Source organism: Chiloscyllium plagiosum, unplaced genomic scaffold, assembly GCF_037043375.1.
Source record: "Chiloscyllium plagiosum isolate Xiang-an unplaced genomic scaffold, Cpla_swu_hap1 HiC_scaffold_37, whole genome shotgun sequence".
NCBI classification, from domain to species: Eukaryota; Metazoa; Chordata; class Chondrichthyes; order Orectolobiformes; family Hemiscylliidae; genus Chiloscyllium; species Chiloscyllium plagiosum.
In genome coordinates, this window is record NW_028270175.1 from 25,107,652 (window position 1) to 25,123,687 (window position 16,036).

Consider the following 16,036-nt stretch of genomic DNA (forward strand, 5'->3'; position numbering starts at 1 on the left):
TTTAATCTCCTTATCTGAGGAAGGATGTTCTGGCTATGGAGGGAGTGCAGCAAAGGTTTACCAGACAGGATTGGTGCATGAAGAGACTGGATCGGTTAGGACTATGTTCACTGGAGTTTAGAAGAATGTGATGGGAATGAAACTCACAAAAACCTAATAAATTCTAACAGGACTAGACTCAGTAAATGCAGGAATGATGTTTTCAATAATCAGAGAATTTAGAACCTGGGGTTACAGTCTAAGGATATAAGGTAGGCCCATTTAGGAGTGAGAAGAGGGGAGATTCCTTCACCCAGACAGTGGTGAGCCTGTGGAATTCTCTATCACTGAAGGAGAATGAGGCTGAAACATCAAATGTTAGCAGGAAAGAATTAGGTACAGTTTTTAAGGACTAAAAGGATTAAAGGGGGAATCTATAGAAAACAGGAACATTGTATTGAATTGAATGATCAGCCATCATCATATTGAAAAGCTGCAGCAGGCTTTAAAGGCCAAATGGTCTATTCATGTTCCAATTTTCTATGTTTTTTTCAATTCAGGGAGCAATCTAGTGAATCTTTGCTACACCGTCTCCAATGCAAAAAGATCACTGCCCAATATGGAGATCAAACAGTATGATCTTTCCAAGGTTGTGATCTCAAAGCCCTGTACAATTGTAACAAGACTGTGTCATAGAGTCATAGGGATGTACAGCACAAAAACAGATCCTTCAGTCCAACCCGTCCATGCTGACCAGATATCCCAACCCAATCTAGTCCCATCTGCCAGCACCCGGCCCATATTCCTTCAAACCCTTCCTACTCATATACCCATCCAAATGCCTTTTAAATGTTGCAATTGTACCAGCCTCCACCACTTCCTCTGGCAGCTCATTCCATACACGTACCACCCTCTGCGTGAAAACATTGCCTCTTAGGTCTCTTTTATATCTTTCCTCTCTCACCCTAAACCTTTGCCCTCTAGTTCTGGACTCCCCAACCCCAGGGAAAAGACTTTGTATATTTACCCTATTCATGCACCTCATAATTTTGTAAACCTCGAAAAGGTCTCCCCTCAGCCTCCGACACTCCAGGGACAACAGCCCCAGTCTGTTCAGCGTCTCCCTATAGCTCAAATTCTCCAACCCTGGCAACATCCTTGTTAATCTTTTCTGAACACTTTCAAGTTTCACAACATCTTTTCAAAGGAAGGAGACCAGAATTGCATGCAATATTCCAACAGTGGTCTAACCAATGTCCTGTACAGCCACAACATGACCTCCCAACTCCTGTGTTCAATACTCTGACCGATAAAGGAAAGCATACCAAACGCCTTCTTCATTATCCTATCGACTTGCGACTCCACTTTCAAGGAGCTACAAACTTGCACTCCAAACTCTTTGTTCAGCAACACTCCCTAGGACCTTACCATTATGTGTATAAGTCCTGCTAAGATTTGCTTTCCCAAAATGCAGCACCTCGTATTTATTTGAATTAAACTCTATCTGCCATTCCCCAGCCCATTGGCCCATGATCAAGATCCTGTTGTAATCTGAGGTAACCTTCATTGCTGTCCACTACACCTCTACAAACTTACTAACTATACCTCTTTTGCTCACATCCAAATCATTTATATAAATGATGAAAAGTAGAGGACCCAGCACCGATCCTTGTGGCACTCCACTGGTCACAGGCCTCAAGTCTGAAAAACAACCCTCCAGCACCACCCTCTGTCTCCTACCTTTTAGCCAATTCTGTATCCAAATAGCTAGTTCTCCCTGTATTCCATGAGATTTAACCTTGCTAACCAGGATCCCATGGGTAACCTCGTCGGATGCCTTACTGAAGTCCATATAGATCACATCTACCACTCTGCCCTCATCAATCCTCTTTTTTACTTCTTCAAAAAACTCAATCAGATTTGTGAGACATGATTTCCCATGCACAAAGCCATGTTGACTATCCCTAATCAGTCCTTGCCTTTCCAAATACATGTACATCCTGTTCCTCAGGATTCCCTCCAACAACTTGCCCGCCACCAAAGTCAGGCTCACTGGTCTATAGTTCCTTGGCTTGTCCTTACCACCCTTCTTAAAAACATTGGCACCACGTTAGCCCACCTCCAGTCTTCCGGCACCTCACCTGTGACTATGGATGATACAAATATCTCAGCAAGAGGCCCAGCAAACACTTCCCTAGCTTCCCACAGAGTTCTAAGGTACACCTGATCAGGTCCTGGGGATTTATCCACCTTCATGCGTTTCAAGACATCCAGCACTTCCTCCTCTATAATGTGGACATTTTTCAAGATGTCACCATCTATTTCCCTACATTCTAGATCTTCCATGTCCTTTTCCACAGTAAATACTGATGCAAAATACTCATTTAGCATCTCCCCCATTTTCTGCGGCTCCACACAAAGGTGCCTTGCCGATTTTTGATGGGCCCTATTCGCTCCCTAGTTACCCTTTTGTCCTTAATGTATTTGTAAAAACCCTTTGGATTCTCCTTAATTCTATTTGCCAAAGCCATCTCATTCCCCCTTTTTGCCCTCCTGATTTCCCTCTTAAGTATACTCTGACTGCCTTTGTACTCTAAGGATTCACTCGATCTATCCTGTCTAATCCGGAGATAAGCTTCCTTCTTTCTCTTAATCAAATCCCCAATTTCATTAGTCATCCAGCATTCCAAATACCTACCAGCCTTTCCTTTCACCCTAACAGAAATATACTTTAGGGTGTAGGTTTGCTCGCTGAGCTGTAGCTTTGATATCCAGACGTTTCATTACCTGGCTAGGTAACATCATCAGTGGCGACCTCCAAGTGAAGCGAAGCTGTTGTCTCCTGCTTCCTATTTATATCTTTCTCCTGGATGGGGTTCCTGGGGTTTGTGGTGATGTCATTTCCTGTTCGTTTTTTGAGGGGTTGATAGATGGTATCTAAATCTGTGTGTTTGTTTATGGCGTTGTGGTTGGAGTGTCAGGCCTCTAGGAATTCTCTGGCATGTCTTTGCTTAGTTTGTCCCAGGATAGATGTGTTGTCCCAGTCAAAATGGTGGTTTTTTTCATCCGTGTGTAGGGCTACGAGGGAGAGAGGGTCCTTACTTTTTGTGGAGAAAGTGAGGACTGCAGATGCTGAAGATCAGAGCTGAAAATGTGTTGCTGAAAAAGCGCAGGTCAGGCAGCATCCAAGGAACAGGAGAATCGACGTTTCGGGCATAAGCCCTTCCTGTGGCTAGCTGGTGTTAGTGTATCCTGGCAACTAATTTTCTTCCTGTTTGTCCTACGTAGTGTTTGTGGCAGTCCTTGCATGGAATTTTGTAGATGACGATGATTTTGTCCATGGGTCTTTTAAGTTTGTTAGTTTTTGTTTGAGAGTGTTGGTGGGTTTGTGTGCTACTAGGATTCCGAGGGGTCTTAGTAGTCTGGCTGTCATTTCTGAAACTTCTTTGATGTATGGTAAGGTGGTTATGGTTTCTGGCTGAATATTTAAGAAACCAGGTACTGCCAAAATGTCTCCAATATAAAGAGCTGATAAAAACACCTCAAGCCAGAAGTTTAACAGAACAAAATGGCCGCAGAATGCTCCGAGAACTAATCAATGATGCCCACCACAGACTCCGAAAATACAACCGGGAAATTGCGTGCCAAAAACCGTTATTCAAACAAGCAACAAATCAAGAATGGACAGACGCAGTAGAACGAGCCATAAACACCAAACAACGACAAACACAGAAAGAAAAATCGGGACCTGAAGAAAAACTTGACAAACTCACAAAAGAAGACAAAACCGATAATACAGGGGCATGGATAAAAAACTTATCAGACTGAACCTGATCAGACACAGAAAAAGTGGTACTAGTAAAAGGATTAAATTTCAATTACCGAGACGCTGACAAGAAGGATTTCCTAGCGGCATTAGAAACCACATTGAAGGACAACAAACTCATGGAAGAAACACAGCAAACGATCAGACAGACAGTTGCACCTACTCTGAGCCGAAAGAGGGAAGGAAACAAAACTGAACATACAAGAAAAGAAAGCCCTAGAAAACCTCAAAAAAGACAAAAACATCGTTATATTACCTGCAGACAAAGGTCGGCTCAAAATCATCCTAAACAGATGGGACTACATAGAGAAAGCCAATGCACTACTCGCAGACACCAACACCTACCAACAGGTGGCGCTATACTCGACCCCACAACTAGGAAACAAAATTACATATCTCCTAAGAAAATTACACAGTTCCGGACAATTAAACAAGATGGAATTCCAAAAAGTGAAACCCGACGGGCCCAACACCCCACGATTCTACGGACTACCAAAAATCCATAAACCAGGAGCCCCCCTCAGACTTACAGTCTCACTACCCAGAACACCAACTTATAGACTGGCCAAAGAACTAGACGCAAGACTGAAATACCTAGTAGAAGAGTCACAGCACTCCATCTACTCCACCCAGGAATTCCTAAAAATCATCAAAAACACCAAAATGGAGGAAGACGAAGCAATGATCTCATTCGACGTAGCAGCACTGTTCACCTCCATCAACATCGATCTGGCAAAGGAAACACTTGCCACACTTTTAGAAGAGACCATCACACACACACCAACCACCATCAATCACATTACCAACGAAAACATCATGAAGCTAGTGAAAACATCATGAAGCTAGTGGACCTGCGCCTCACCACCCATTTCACTTTCAACAACATAGTCTACAAACAAACCAACGGCACACCCATGGGATCTCCACTACCAGGATTCATAGCAGAAGCAGTAATGCAAAGACTACAACAAACAGCCCTACCAACCATCAAACCAAAAATCCGGGCCCGCGACGTAGATGACACCTTTGTCATTACAAAACGAAACAAGATAGAAGAGACATTTAACATCATCATCAACAACACACTCACAGGCATAAAGTTCACCAAGGAGAAAGAAACCGACAACAAACTCGCAGTCCTGGACGTGACAGTCGAAAGAAAGGACAACGGAGAACTACAAACCAGCGTATACAGAAAACCGACAAACACTGACCAAATACTTAACTACACCAACAACCATCCCAACACAAACAACAAAACTGTATCAGAACACTATTCCAAACGAGCCACCACACACTGCAGCACAGACGAACTTCGGAAAACAGAGGAGAACCACCTATACAACGTATTCAAGAAGAACGGATACTCAAAAAAATACAGTGCGCAGATTCCTCAAGAACAAACCACGACAAGCAGACCAAACAGCCAGAAACCCTAACCACCTTACCATACATCAAAGAAGTTTCAGAAATGACAGCCAGACTACCTCAACCTGAGCAACAAATCTTCACAAACCTTGCAGAAATATGCTTTCTTTGGATTCTCCATATCTCATTTCTGAAGGCATCCCATTTTCCAGCCGTCCCTTTACCTGCAGACATTTGCCCCCAACCAACTTTTAAAAGTTCTTGTCTAAACTCCTTACAATAAAGGCCAACATGCTATTTGCCTTCCTGTTATTTTTTGCTGTATCTGTATGCTAACAATCTGTATTCGTTATGCAAAGACACCCAAGTCATAGAGTCACTCAGCACTGAAACAAACCCTTCAGTTCAAGCAGACCATGCCAACCATAATCCCAAACTAAATTAGTCCCACTTGCCTGCGCTTAGCCTATATCCCTCCAAACATTTCTTATTCATATACTTTTATAAATGGTTTTTAAATGTTGTAACTGTACCTGCATTCACCACTTCCTCTGGAAGTTCATTCCATTCGTGAACCACTCTCTGTGTAAAAAATTGTCCCTCATGATTTTTAACAATCTTTATCCTCTGACTTCAAAAATATGCCCATTCATCTTGAAATTCCACCCTTGGAAAAAGATACCTTATCTACATCCCTCATGATGTTGTAAACCTCTATAAGATCACCCCTTAACCTCTTGTGCTCCGGTGAAGAAATTCCCAGCCTATCCAGCATCTCCTTATAACACAAACCCTTCTTCTGAATGTCATAATTTAGAAATTAATATCTGCTTATTGTAAACACAGAACATCTGCATACAATTTCAATTTAGGACTGAATTATTCCCCACATAATACAACATCCTATACAAGACTCAACAAATAAACAGCGTGTAAAGACATTGACATAACACTCACCATATCATCTTGTAGTCTTTTTATAGTTGGCTTAGCAAGACCTATATCAGTGTCTGAACCTGAACACAAGGGCACAAAATCATGATCAGCACATATATAAGAGACATTTACAGCTACATGTCCAAATTCCCTCCTGCCCACACTTTGGTTTCTCATTCACCTGATTATTTCTCCACCTGACCAATTCCAAATTGACACTCTTTCCTCTCCACATTTCAATGTCCTTATCCCTAGTAATGTCTTATTCTCCCTCTTCTTAATCAGTCCCCTGGTTTAACCCCCCCCCCCCCCCCCCCCCCCCACCCCCCACTATCCCAGCTCTCTCAGGTCCTAGAGATGCAGATTTAAAAGAAATATGATGCTCAACTGGTTTAGGCAATATCGCCATGTCTTACTGGACTACTCAACTAAGTTGGATTTCATTTTTCTTGACCAAATATTCCTACCTACCTCCCCTGGAGAACTATGTAAACCTCAAGCAGCTTTCTTTAACTAACAACCATACCTTAAATCTCCTTCCCCATTGCTCTCCAGCCTTGAAATCATGGGACTTCATTGTTAATTCAGTTGATCTGTTCAGCTACTTTCCTTACCTTTGCCCATCAAGTCAAACCTCTCCTCTCTGCCTCCACCCCAATATTGATCCTGCTTTATTATCCACTTTGTGTCACATTTCCCCTAATGCTGTATCCAAGCTTACCTTGTCGATGAAGCCACCTCTGCTATTTCAACCATACTCCCACAAAATTGCTGACCATTTAACTGACTTTCTCTCCCCAGGTACCACTCCCTCCTCTTTCAAAACCAACTCAAAGAAAAACTCTCAATATTTGGGTTGTCATAAACTAGCATCCAAGCTCCAAACGCAATTTCCTTGAATATTTTGCTTCTGGTATTTGTGTCCATCTTTCTTGCAAATTTAAATCGTGCCTTCAGATTTCCACCCTGAAACCATCCAAGCCAGAATGACAAAATATGTGACTCTGGCCATGAGGTAGTTTCTTCTCAACCACTGCAGTCTTACATGGTATTCACAAGGTCTCCCTCTTTTGTGTCACTCCTTGGAACTGTCCTCTTCACTATCCATCTCACCAGCACAATGGGAGCAGAGCATCTTGGACAATAGTAATTCTTTTCATTTGTTCCATTGCAATTGTCTTGAAGCTATTGTTGACTCAGTTGTCCTCCGATCTACATCTAAATGTCACTCCTTAGCTCTACGAAGTCAGCTTCTACATGCCCAAATCTACCCTTTGATTATATCTCTTGACTTGTCCACTGCGTGTATTGTCAGACCACTTCACTGATATCTAGTCCCAGTTGAGTAGTGTTTTCCACATTAAATAATGGAAAACCATTTGCTCTCTGTGCTCACTACTTACACAAGCTCCTGGTTTAAAATTCTTTTCCTTGTTTTCACAGCTTTGTCTCTTCGTATCTCTGCAATATGTTCTCAGCCCCAGTGAACTAACTTACAACAAAAACAATACCCACATCTCATCAACTTTCCTTTACAGGGTATTGAGAACAAAAACCATCCAATCCCAGACTTCCTATCTTCCTTTCCTAATGCTTCTTCAACATATTCCAGATTCACTGTCTGTGAGTCTTCCTAGAATTCTGAACCACTCGCCAAGAGATTACTTCATTTATGCTGTACCATGTTTTGCCCCATTTAACCATCTTACCCATCAGTCTCCTTTTAATTCTGTTGATAAATGTTCAGAGGGCTGAAATGAAGGGAGAAGCAACTGTTTGACACCTACCGAAACACAATGGCTGGAGTTTTATGATCACAAGTTCAGTAACTACAAATGATCGTAAATTAGCCACTAAATAATCCAAATGGGATTCAAGTAAATCCATATTCCCAAACAATTAGTTTCTAAAAGCACAAGCAGATTCCGTACATACATTGAACTGGGTGAGAAATCTGGGTGTCCTGCTGAACAGGATTATATATTTTCATGGGTTGAACCGGTCTAACAAAGGTGGAGGGGTTATTTTGGATAGACAGCCCCTCTTGCAGTAGATCAAAGAGCTCATGTTGCTTGCTTTCTTTCAGACTTTCCAAAAAAGCATGAAATGCTCCTGTTCCACGTGTCTGCAGATCAGTTACTAACTGACGGGCTTGGTCCCTGCGTGTGCCTGATTTCTAAAGTCAAAAAAAATTCAGTCAACTCCATGTTGATGATCATCATTTAAATACTTTAATTTCAAATCTAAGCAGTATTCATATACAGTCACAATGTTAACTAGCATTTAGATTATTCAAATGGCTAATTTTCCAAAATAATGCTGTTGTGGTTCTGTTCGCCGAGCTGGAAGTTTTTGTTGCAAACGTTTTGTCCCCTGTCTAGATGACATCCTCAGTGCTTGGGAGCCTCCTGTGAAGCGCTTCTGTGGTGTTTCCTCCGGCATTTATAGTGGCCTGTCCCTGCCGCTTCCGGTTGTCAGTTTCAGTTGTCCGCTGTAGTGGCCGGTATATTGGGTCCAGGTCTATGTGTTTGTTGATGGAGTTTGTGGATGAGTGCCATGCTTCTAGGAATTCCCTGGCTGTTCTTTGTTTCGCTTGCCCTATAATGGTATTGTTGTCCCAGTCAAATTCATGTTGCTTGTCGTCTGCGTGTGTGGCTACTAGGGATAGATGGTCGTGTTGTTTTGTGGCTAGTTGATGTTCGTGGATGCGGATCGTTAGCTATCTTCCTGTTTGTCCTATAAAGTGTTTTGTGCAGTCCTTGCATGGGATTTTGTGCACTATTTTAGTTTTGCTCATGCTGGGTATCGGGTCCTTCGTTCTGGTGAGTTGTTGTCTGAGAGTGGCTGTTGGTTTGTGTGCTGTTATAAGTCCTAGTGGTTGCAGTAGTCAGGCTGTCATTTCAGAGATGTTCTTGATGTATGGTAGTGTGGCTAGTCCTTTGGATTGCGGCATGTCCTCGGTCTGTTGTCTTTCCCTTAGGCATCTGTTGATGAAATTGCGAGGATATCCGTTTTTGGCGAATACCTTGTATAGGTGTTCCTCTTCCTCTTTTTGCAGTTCTGGTGTGCTGCAGTGTGTTGTGGCCCTTTTGAATAGTGTCTTGATGCAACCTAGTTTGTGTGTATTGGGGTGGTTGCTTTCATAGTTCAGGACTTGGTCTGTGTGTGTGGCTTTCCTGTGTACCTTAGTGGTGAATTCTCTGTTTGGTGTTCTCTGTACCCTCACGTCTAGGAATGGGAGTTGGTTGTCCTTTTCTTCCTCTCTCGTGAATCGGATTCCTGTGAGTGTGGAGTTGATGATCCGGTGTGTATTCTCTATTTCCGTGTTTTTAATGATTACAAAGGTGTCATCAACGTGTCTGACCCAGAGTTTGGGTTGAATTTGTGGTAAGACTGTTTGTTCTAACCTTTACATTACTGCTTCTGCTATGAGTCCCGAGATCGAGCCACTACAGCGGACAGGTGAAACTGACAACCGGAAGCGGCAGGGACAGGCCACTATAAATGCCGGAGGAAACACTACAGAAGCGCTTCACAGGAGGCTCCCAAGCACTGAGGATGTCACCTAGGCAGGGGACGAAACGTTTGCAACAAAAGCTTCCAGCTCGGCGAACAGAACCACAGCAACGAGCACGCGAGCTACAAATCTTCTCACAAACTTTTCCAAAATAATACTAAAATCAAAAGACAGATTTCAGACAATAGGATACGTAACTCTTCAGGACGTATACAGTCCAGTTTGCAATAGTTGATGAAAACATTCAAACACTGCTATTCTTATCCCCAAGTGTGCTGAATAGGTCTCAAATATGATGTCTTTACAATGTCCCTTTTCAGACAACTCCTGTTTCAATACTGTCCTGTTTCTCAAACATACATTTATGACTGTGGACAACTGATTCACTCTTTGACAAGAATAAATGATATCTCTTTATTACTTTATTATCTCTTTATTATATTATTACTTACTGAAAACACAAAGCAAACGTATAAACTAGACCTTTGGAGGAGTTGCTTTCAGCTCAGTCCCACAACATTCATTGTATTTCCCCAATAAAACAGGTAAGCACTTAGGTTTTCCAAATATATAAATATGATTTGGAACCTATTTAATCATGTGGAGTTAGTTTCATTTAAACCATTGAACCCTCCACATGATCAAAGTTTTTGCACTAAAGGATTATAAAATTATCAACATTTAATAGCCTGTTTTGTATTATGGATTTAATTGTAAGAGAACAGACAGCAGTCCCACAGACAAAAGAAAATAGATTTGTTTAGGACTTAAGTAATAAGCTTAGATAAGAGATTGTGTAAGAAAAGGCAAGCAGACAGAAATTAGCAAAACATTTTATTCAAATTGACTTGATTTTGTTTTTTTGTTGCACATTAAGCATTGCAAATGGTAATGTATGATACACCACAGAAGCAGTCATTCTGAACATTTAACAGGAGGATAAACACAAGATCCAAATAAGAGCGTTACCAACTGATTGAATTGTGCAGCTGAATATCAAAACATAAACACATCTTAAAGTAACTCGTGCTATGTAAGTTTACACAAGTGACTGGGATTTAATTTGTAAATGTATAAATTACATAATGTGTGCATCCTGCTGACATGCTCAGGTTCCACAGATGATTATAGATACCTCAACCTGAGTACAAGAGACATTCAAATATGTGCAGCTTCAATTCCTCCCTGAACCAGCACCCATCCTGGCTTGCCATCGAGATTTGCCGCATTTGACCGCGAGAAGAGGCTTTTTTTAAAATAAAAAGAGAAAGAGGGAGGGAGAATAAAAGAGGAAACCTATCTGTTTCTATTTTTCGTTCGGCCCGTCGCTGACCCGCAATCCCTCTCACACCTTGACTTCCTCTATCATGTCGTCGGTGAAAACGCCTTTCTCCGTCAGAAAGTCGTAAATGAGCTCGGGCTGCAGTTTTTTCACCAGCTGTACGCGGTTTCTCTGCAGCAGGTTTCTATGATGCTGGTTCATCTTTTGTCAAGTCAGAAAGTCCCCACAGGAATGAGGAGGAACCGAACTAGCAACTCTCAGACTCTGACCTTCAACAAATGGCAGCCAGATAGTTCCGGGTGCGCTGGAGGCAATCACCCAAATAGGCCAGACTGTGGCAAGGGACAAATGGGAATGAGATGAGTGATAAATAACATTGATATACAAAAAGAAATTGCAAAGTATTTACCATTTATGAAATAACTCTGAATATAGACACTTGGCAGAATTCGTACTTACCAGTTAGAATATAACTCTTTTATATAAATATTTGACAGAGTTCAAATTATTTTTAATCATTTGTCTCTTTGGCCTGCAGCACCTGGTACTGTGTGGTTTATGAATTCTGCTAATTTGAGGGGCATGTTGCTAGTTTCTTTCCCCAGCTGTGTGCCCAAAACCAGCAGAGTCCATGATTCCTGACCTCTGGGAACAACTAGCCTAATTTTAGGAAATCTATCTCACTCCACATACTTTTCATTAAATCAGAGAATTATTATGTGACAGGAAGAGGCTAATTAGCCCATTCTGTCTGCACAGTTTTGTGACCTAGTGCCAACAATCTCTTGCATTTTCCCTATATCCCTGAACACTATTTCTATCCAATCATCCTATGCCCTCTTGAATGTCTCAATTGAAAATCGCTTGTAAATTATAGGATTCCACATACAACTCTGCTCCTAACTGTTTGAAGTGTTAATTGTGATGTATTTCACGCTGCATGACGAACTATCTTCTCGTATCAGTCCTAAAAAATAGACTTGCATAACTCATAGCCAATTTAGTATTTTTGACAAGTAATCATTGTTATGATATAAAAAGTGTGGCAGCATGTTTGCACTAAGCAAGTTCCCAGAAACAGTAATGTGTTGATGCCAACTAATTTTTATGCGTGATGTAGGTTGAGAGATATTTTGATGAAGACAACACCCTGTACATCTTTGAAGTAGTGCTGTGGGTTATTTTATGCCCACCTAAGAGGACAGATGGTTTAATAATTTATTTTAAAAACAATTCCAATATTTCTCATTGCTGAGCCCAGTGTCTCTTACATTATTTTACGGTTTCTGTCTCCAACAGGTGGACCATTGCAAGAGTTGATCTAATTTTGCCTGATACCTTCTAATAAAAGTATTAAACTTACCTTAAATTGTTTGTAACCTATGTCTCCTTATCTTCTTATCCTATGGTTTAAAGTTATGTATTAATCTTTTCCATACAATCTACTATCTTACACACATGGTGATTATAAAGTCTTTGTGAAATGTATGCTTTAATAACTTTGGATGTACAGTATGAGATAAAAACAGCATTCAGAAATGTAATTTTGATTTGTTGTTTGTTAATGATGTTGAAAATCCCTAAAATTTTGAAAGTGGGCAATAATTCAAATTTATTTGCAATAATTTACTGTGGTCTGCATTCATTTCATTTATGTTTTTGAGCTTCCTGATTTTAATTTGCTGTTCCTTTTACCATTGTTGTGGTTCTGTTCGCCGAGCTGGGAATTTGTGTTGCAAACGTTTCGTCCCCTGTTTAGGTGACATCCTCAGTGCTTGGGAGCCTCCTTTGAAGCGCTTCTGTGATCTTTCCTCAGGCATTTGTAGTGGTTTGAATCTGCTGCTTCCGGTTGTCAGTTCCAGCTGTCCGCTGCAATGGTCGGTATATTGGGTCCAGGTCGATGTGCTTATTGATTGAATCTGTGGATGAGTGCCATGCCTCTAGGAATTCCCTGGCTGTTCTCTGTTTGGCTTGTCCTATAATAGTAGTGTTATCCTAGTCGAACTCATGTTGCTTGTCATTTGCGTGTGTGGCTACTAAGGATAGCTGGTCGTGTCATTTCGTGGCTAGTTGGTGTTCATGGATGCGGATCGTTAGCTGTCTTCAAAAAGTAACAAAAAGATGGGGTACTGGGCTAATGGTCGGATACTTGGTAGTGTGGATGAGCAGAGGGATCTTGGTGTCCATGTACACAGATCTCTGAAAGTTGCCACCCAGGTAAATAGTGCGGTAATGAAGGCATATGGCGTACTGGCTTTTATTGGTAGAGGAATTGAGTTCCGGAGTCCTGAGGTCATGTTGCAGGTGTATAAGACTCTGGTGCGGCCGCATCTGGAGTATTGTGTGCAGTTTTGGTCGCCATACTATAGGAAGGATGTGGAGGCACTGGAACGGGTGCAGAGGAGGTTTACCAGGATGTTGCTTGGTATGGTAGGAAGATCGTATGAGGAAAGGCTGAGGCACTTGTGGCTGTTTTCATTGGAGAAAAGAAGGTTTAGGGGTGACTTGATAGAGGTGTACAAGATGATTAGGAGTTTAGATAGGGTTGACCGTGAGAACCTTTTTCCACGTATGGAGTCAGCTATTACGAGGGGGCATAGCTTTAAATTAAGGGGTGGTGGGTATAGGACAGATGTTAGGGGTAGATTCTTTACTCAGCGAGTCGTGAGTTCATGGAATGCCCTGCCAGTAGCAGTGGTGGACTCTTCCTCTTTATGGGCATTTAAACGGGCATTGGATAGGCATATGGAGGATAGTGGGCTAGAGTAGGTTAGGTGGGCTTGGATCAGCACAACATCGAGGGCCAAAGGTCCTGTACTGCGCTGTATTTTTCTATGTTCTATGTTCCTGTTTGTCCTATGTAGTGTTTTGTGCAGTCCTTGCATGGGATTTTGTACACTACATTGGTTTACACTACATTGATACCCCCGCAATTTCATCAACAGATGCCTAAGAGAAAGACAACGGAACAAGGACATGCCGCAACCCAAAGGACTAGCCACGTTACCATACATCAAGAGCATTTCCGAACTGACAGCCAGACTACTGCGACCACTAGGACTCATAACAGCACACAAACCAACAGCCACTCTCAGACAACAACTCACCAGAACGAAGGACCCAATACCCAGCATGAGCAGAACCAATGTAGTGTACAAAATCCCATGCAAGGACTGCACAAAACACGACATAGGACAAACAGGAAGACAGCTAACGATCTGCATCCATGAATACCAACTAGCCACGAAACGACACGACCAGCTATCCTTAGTAGCCACACACGCAGATGACAAGCAACATGAGTTCGACTGGGATAACATTACTATTATAGGACAAGCCAAACAGAGAACAGCCAGGGAATTCCTAGAGGCATGGCACTCATCTACAGAATCAATCAATAAGCACATCGACCTGGACCCAATATACCGACCACTGCAGCGGACAGCTGGAACTGACAACCGGAAGCGGCAGATTCAAACCACTACAAATGCAGGAGGAAAGATCACAGAAACACTTCACAGGAGGCTCCCAAGCACTGAGGATGTCACCTAGACAGGGGACGAAACGTCTGCAACACAAATTCCAGCTCGGCGAACAGAACCACAACAACGAGCACCCGAGCTAAAAATCTTCTCACAAACTTTGAGTTCCTTTTACCAATTTGTACAGAGGTTCTGAATCTAAATCATTAATACAACTTAGAAAACACACTGATCCCAACATAGTATTTCAGGGCACATCACTAGACCTTACCTCACCTAGATATTATGCTACAAACATTATGCCCTCAGCCATTTTTTTCTCCATATACACGTTTTCTCTGACTTACTGAGGTTAGAACTTAATTAATATTAATTCATGTGGAGTTTTTAGATTAGATTAGATTACTTACAGTGTGGAAACAGGCCCTTCGGCCCAACAAGTCCACACCGACCCGCCGAAGCACAACCCACCCATTCCCCTACATTTACCCCTTTACCTAACACTATGGGCAATTTAGCATGGCCAATTCACCTGACCTGCACATCTTTGGACTGTGGGAGGAAACCGGAGCATCCGGAGGAAACCCACGCAGACACGGGGAGAATATGCAAACTCCACACAGTCAGTCACCTGAGTCGGGAATTGAACCCGGGTCTCTGGCGCTGTGAGGCAGCAGTGCTAACCACTGTGCCACATGTGTTTTGAAACTTGAAGTATACCCATAATAAAGTATGTCATAATTTCAGAAAAATAAATAATCTGGCAGGATTCTTCATCTGAATGCATTACAACTGATTACTGAGTTGTTGTTTGACTAATAATCCTCACTTTTATTCTTAATAATTAATTCATTTTAATGGAATTGTAGACTATGAGTGATACCAGCATTGCTGTTTGATTCTAGTTTCTTGTACGTCCATGCTCTGGAATTTCCTTCTGGAACTCCTATCTCTTCTTTAGCACCCTCCTTAAATCTGTGAATAAACTTTTGGTCACTTCGAATATCGCCTTCTTTGCTTGACTGTACATCCCATGCTCCATCTCTTTAGTTGTACATTTTTAAAATATATATCCTCACTATAAGGTATTTTTGTCATTCTCCTTTCTATGTTTATGCAGTAAGTGTGTCTTTACGCCACCTAAAGACAGATCAATTATATATGATTTTGTAGAAACTTGTTGGTGAAATTTTGGCCTTAACACGTCTGATTTTGAACCTGACCAGCAATTGCTAAATGTAAATCTAATTCTAAGTTCCAAATGTTTAACACATTTTTTTACTACAGTGTACCTTATGATTATTTTTATTTCATCCGTGCAGAAAAGATGATGAAATAAATCATAGCAAATCCCCTCTTGCTATATATTGGGCATGAAAAGGAAGGCGGAAACCCAAGACCGTGCAAAGTTCTCGGGGGACCTCTCTCAGTGTTGCAGAAGCGTTAGTGACAAGTTGGCTGGTGTTGATTGGTTGGTTTGGAGAATTGGCGGCGGTTGATATTAATATTTGGAAGATTTTTTCATTTAAAACGTTTTGGGATTCGAGATAGAAAAATAAATAATAAATTCAATGATGGTGTAAATAATGAAGAAAGGGAGAGTACGTGGGGATGCAAGCGACTGGACTACGGTTGTCGGAGGGGCG

At 41.7% G+C, this 16,036-nt stretch overlaps 1 protein-coding gene across 5 annotated transcripts in view; it reads right to left on the reverse strand.

Annotated features, from left to right (window-relative positions):
• Positions 1–15,723, reverse strand: part of casp9 (caspase 9, apoptosis-related cysteine peptidase) — a 28,548-nt gene extending 12,825 nt beyond the window's left edge. For 2 of the 5 annotated variants that reach the window (XM_087980477.1, XM_043675764.2), the window contains exons 1-4: positions 15,683–15,717; positions 10,978–11,240; positions 8,045–8,285; positions 6,131–6,189 (exon numbers count right to left, since the gene is read on the reverse strand). In XM_087980477.1, the coding sequence (XP_087836603.1) occupies positions 6,131–6,189; positions 8,045–8,285; positions 10,978–11,109 (432 nt within the window). In that variant the 5' untranslated portion in view covers positions 11,110–11,240; positions 15,683–15,717. Of the gene's footprint in view, positions 1–6,130; positions 6,190–8,044; positions 8,286–10,977; positions 11,241–15,682 lie in introns of all 5 variants that reach the window. The other 3 variants (XM_043675763.2, XM_087980476.1, XM_087980478.1) reach the window with 3 other exon arrangements.
• Positions 15,724–16,036: the final 313 nt, after the last annotated feature.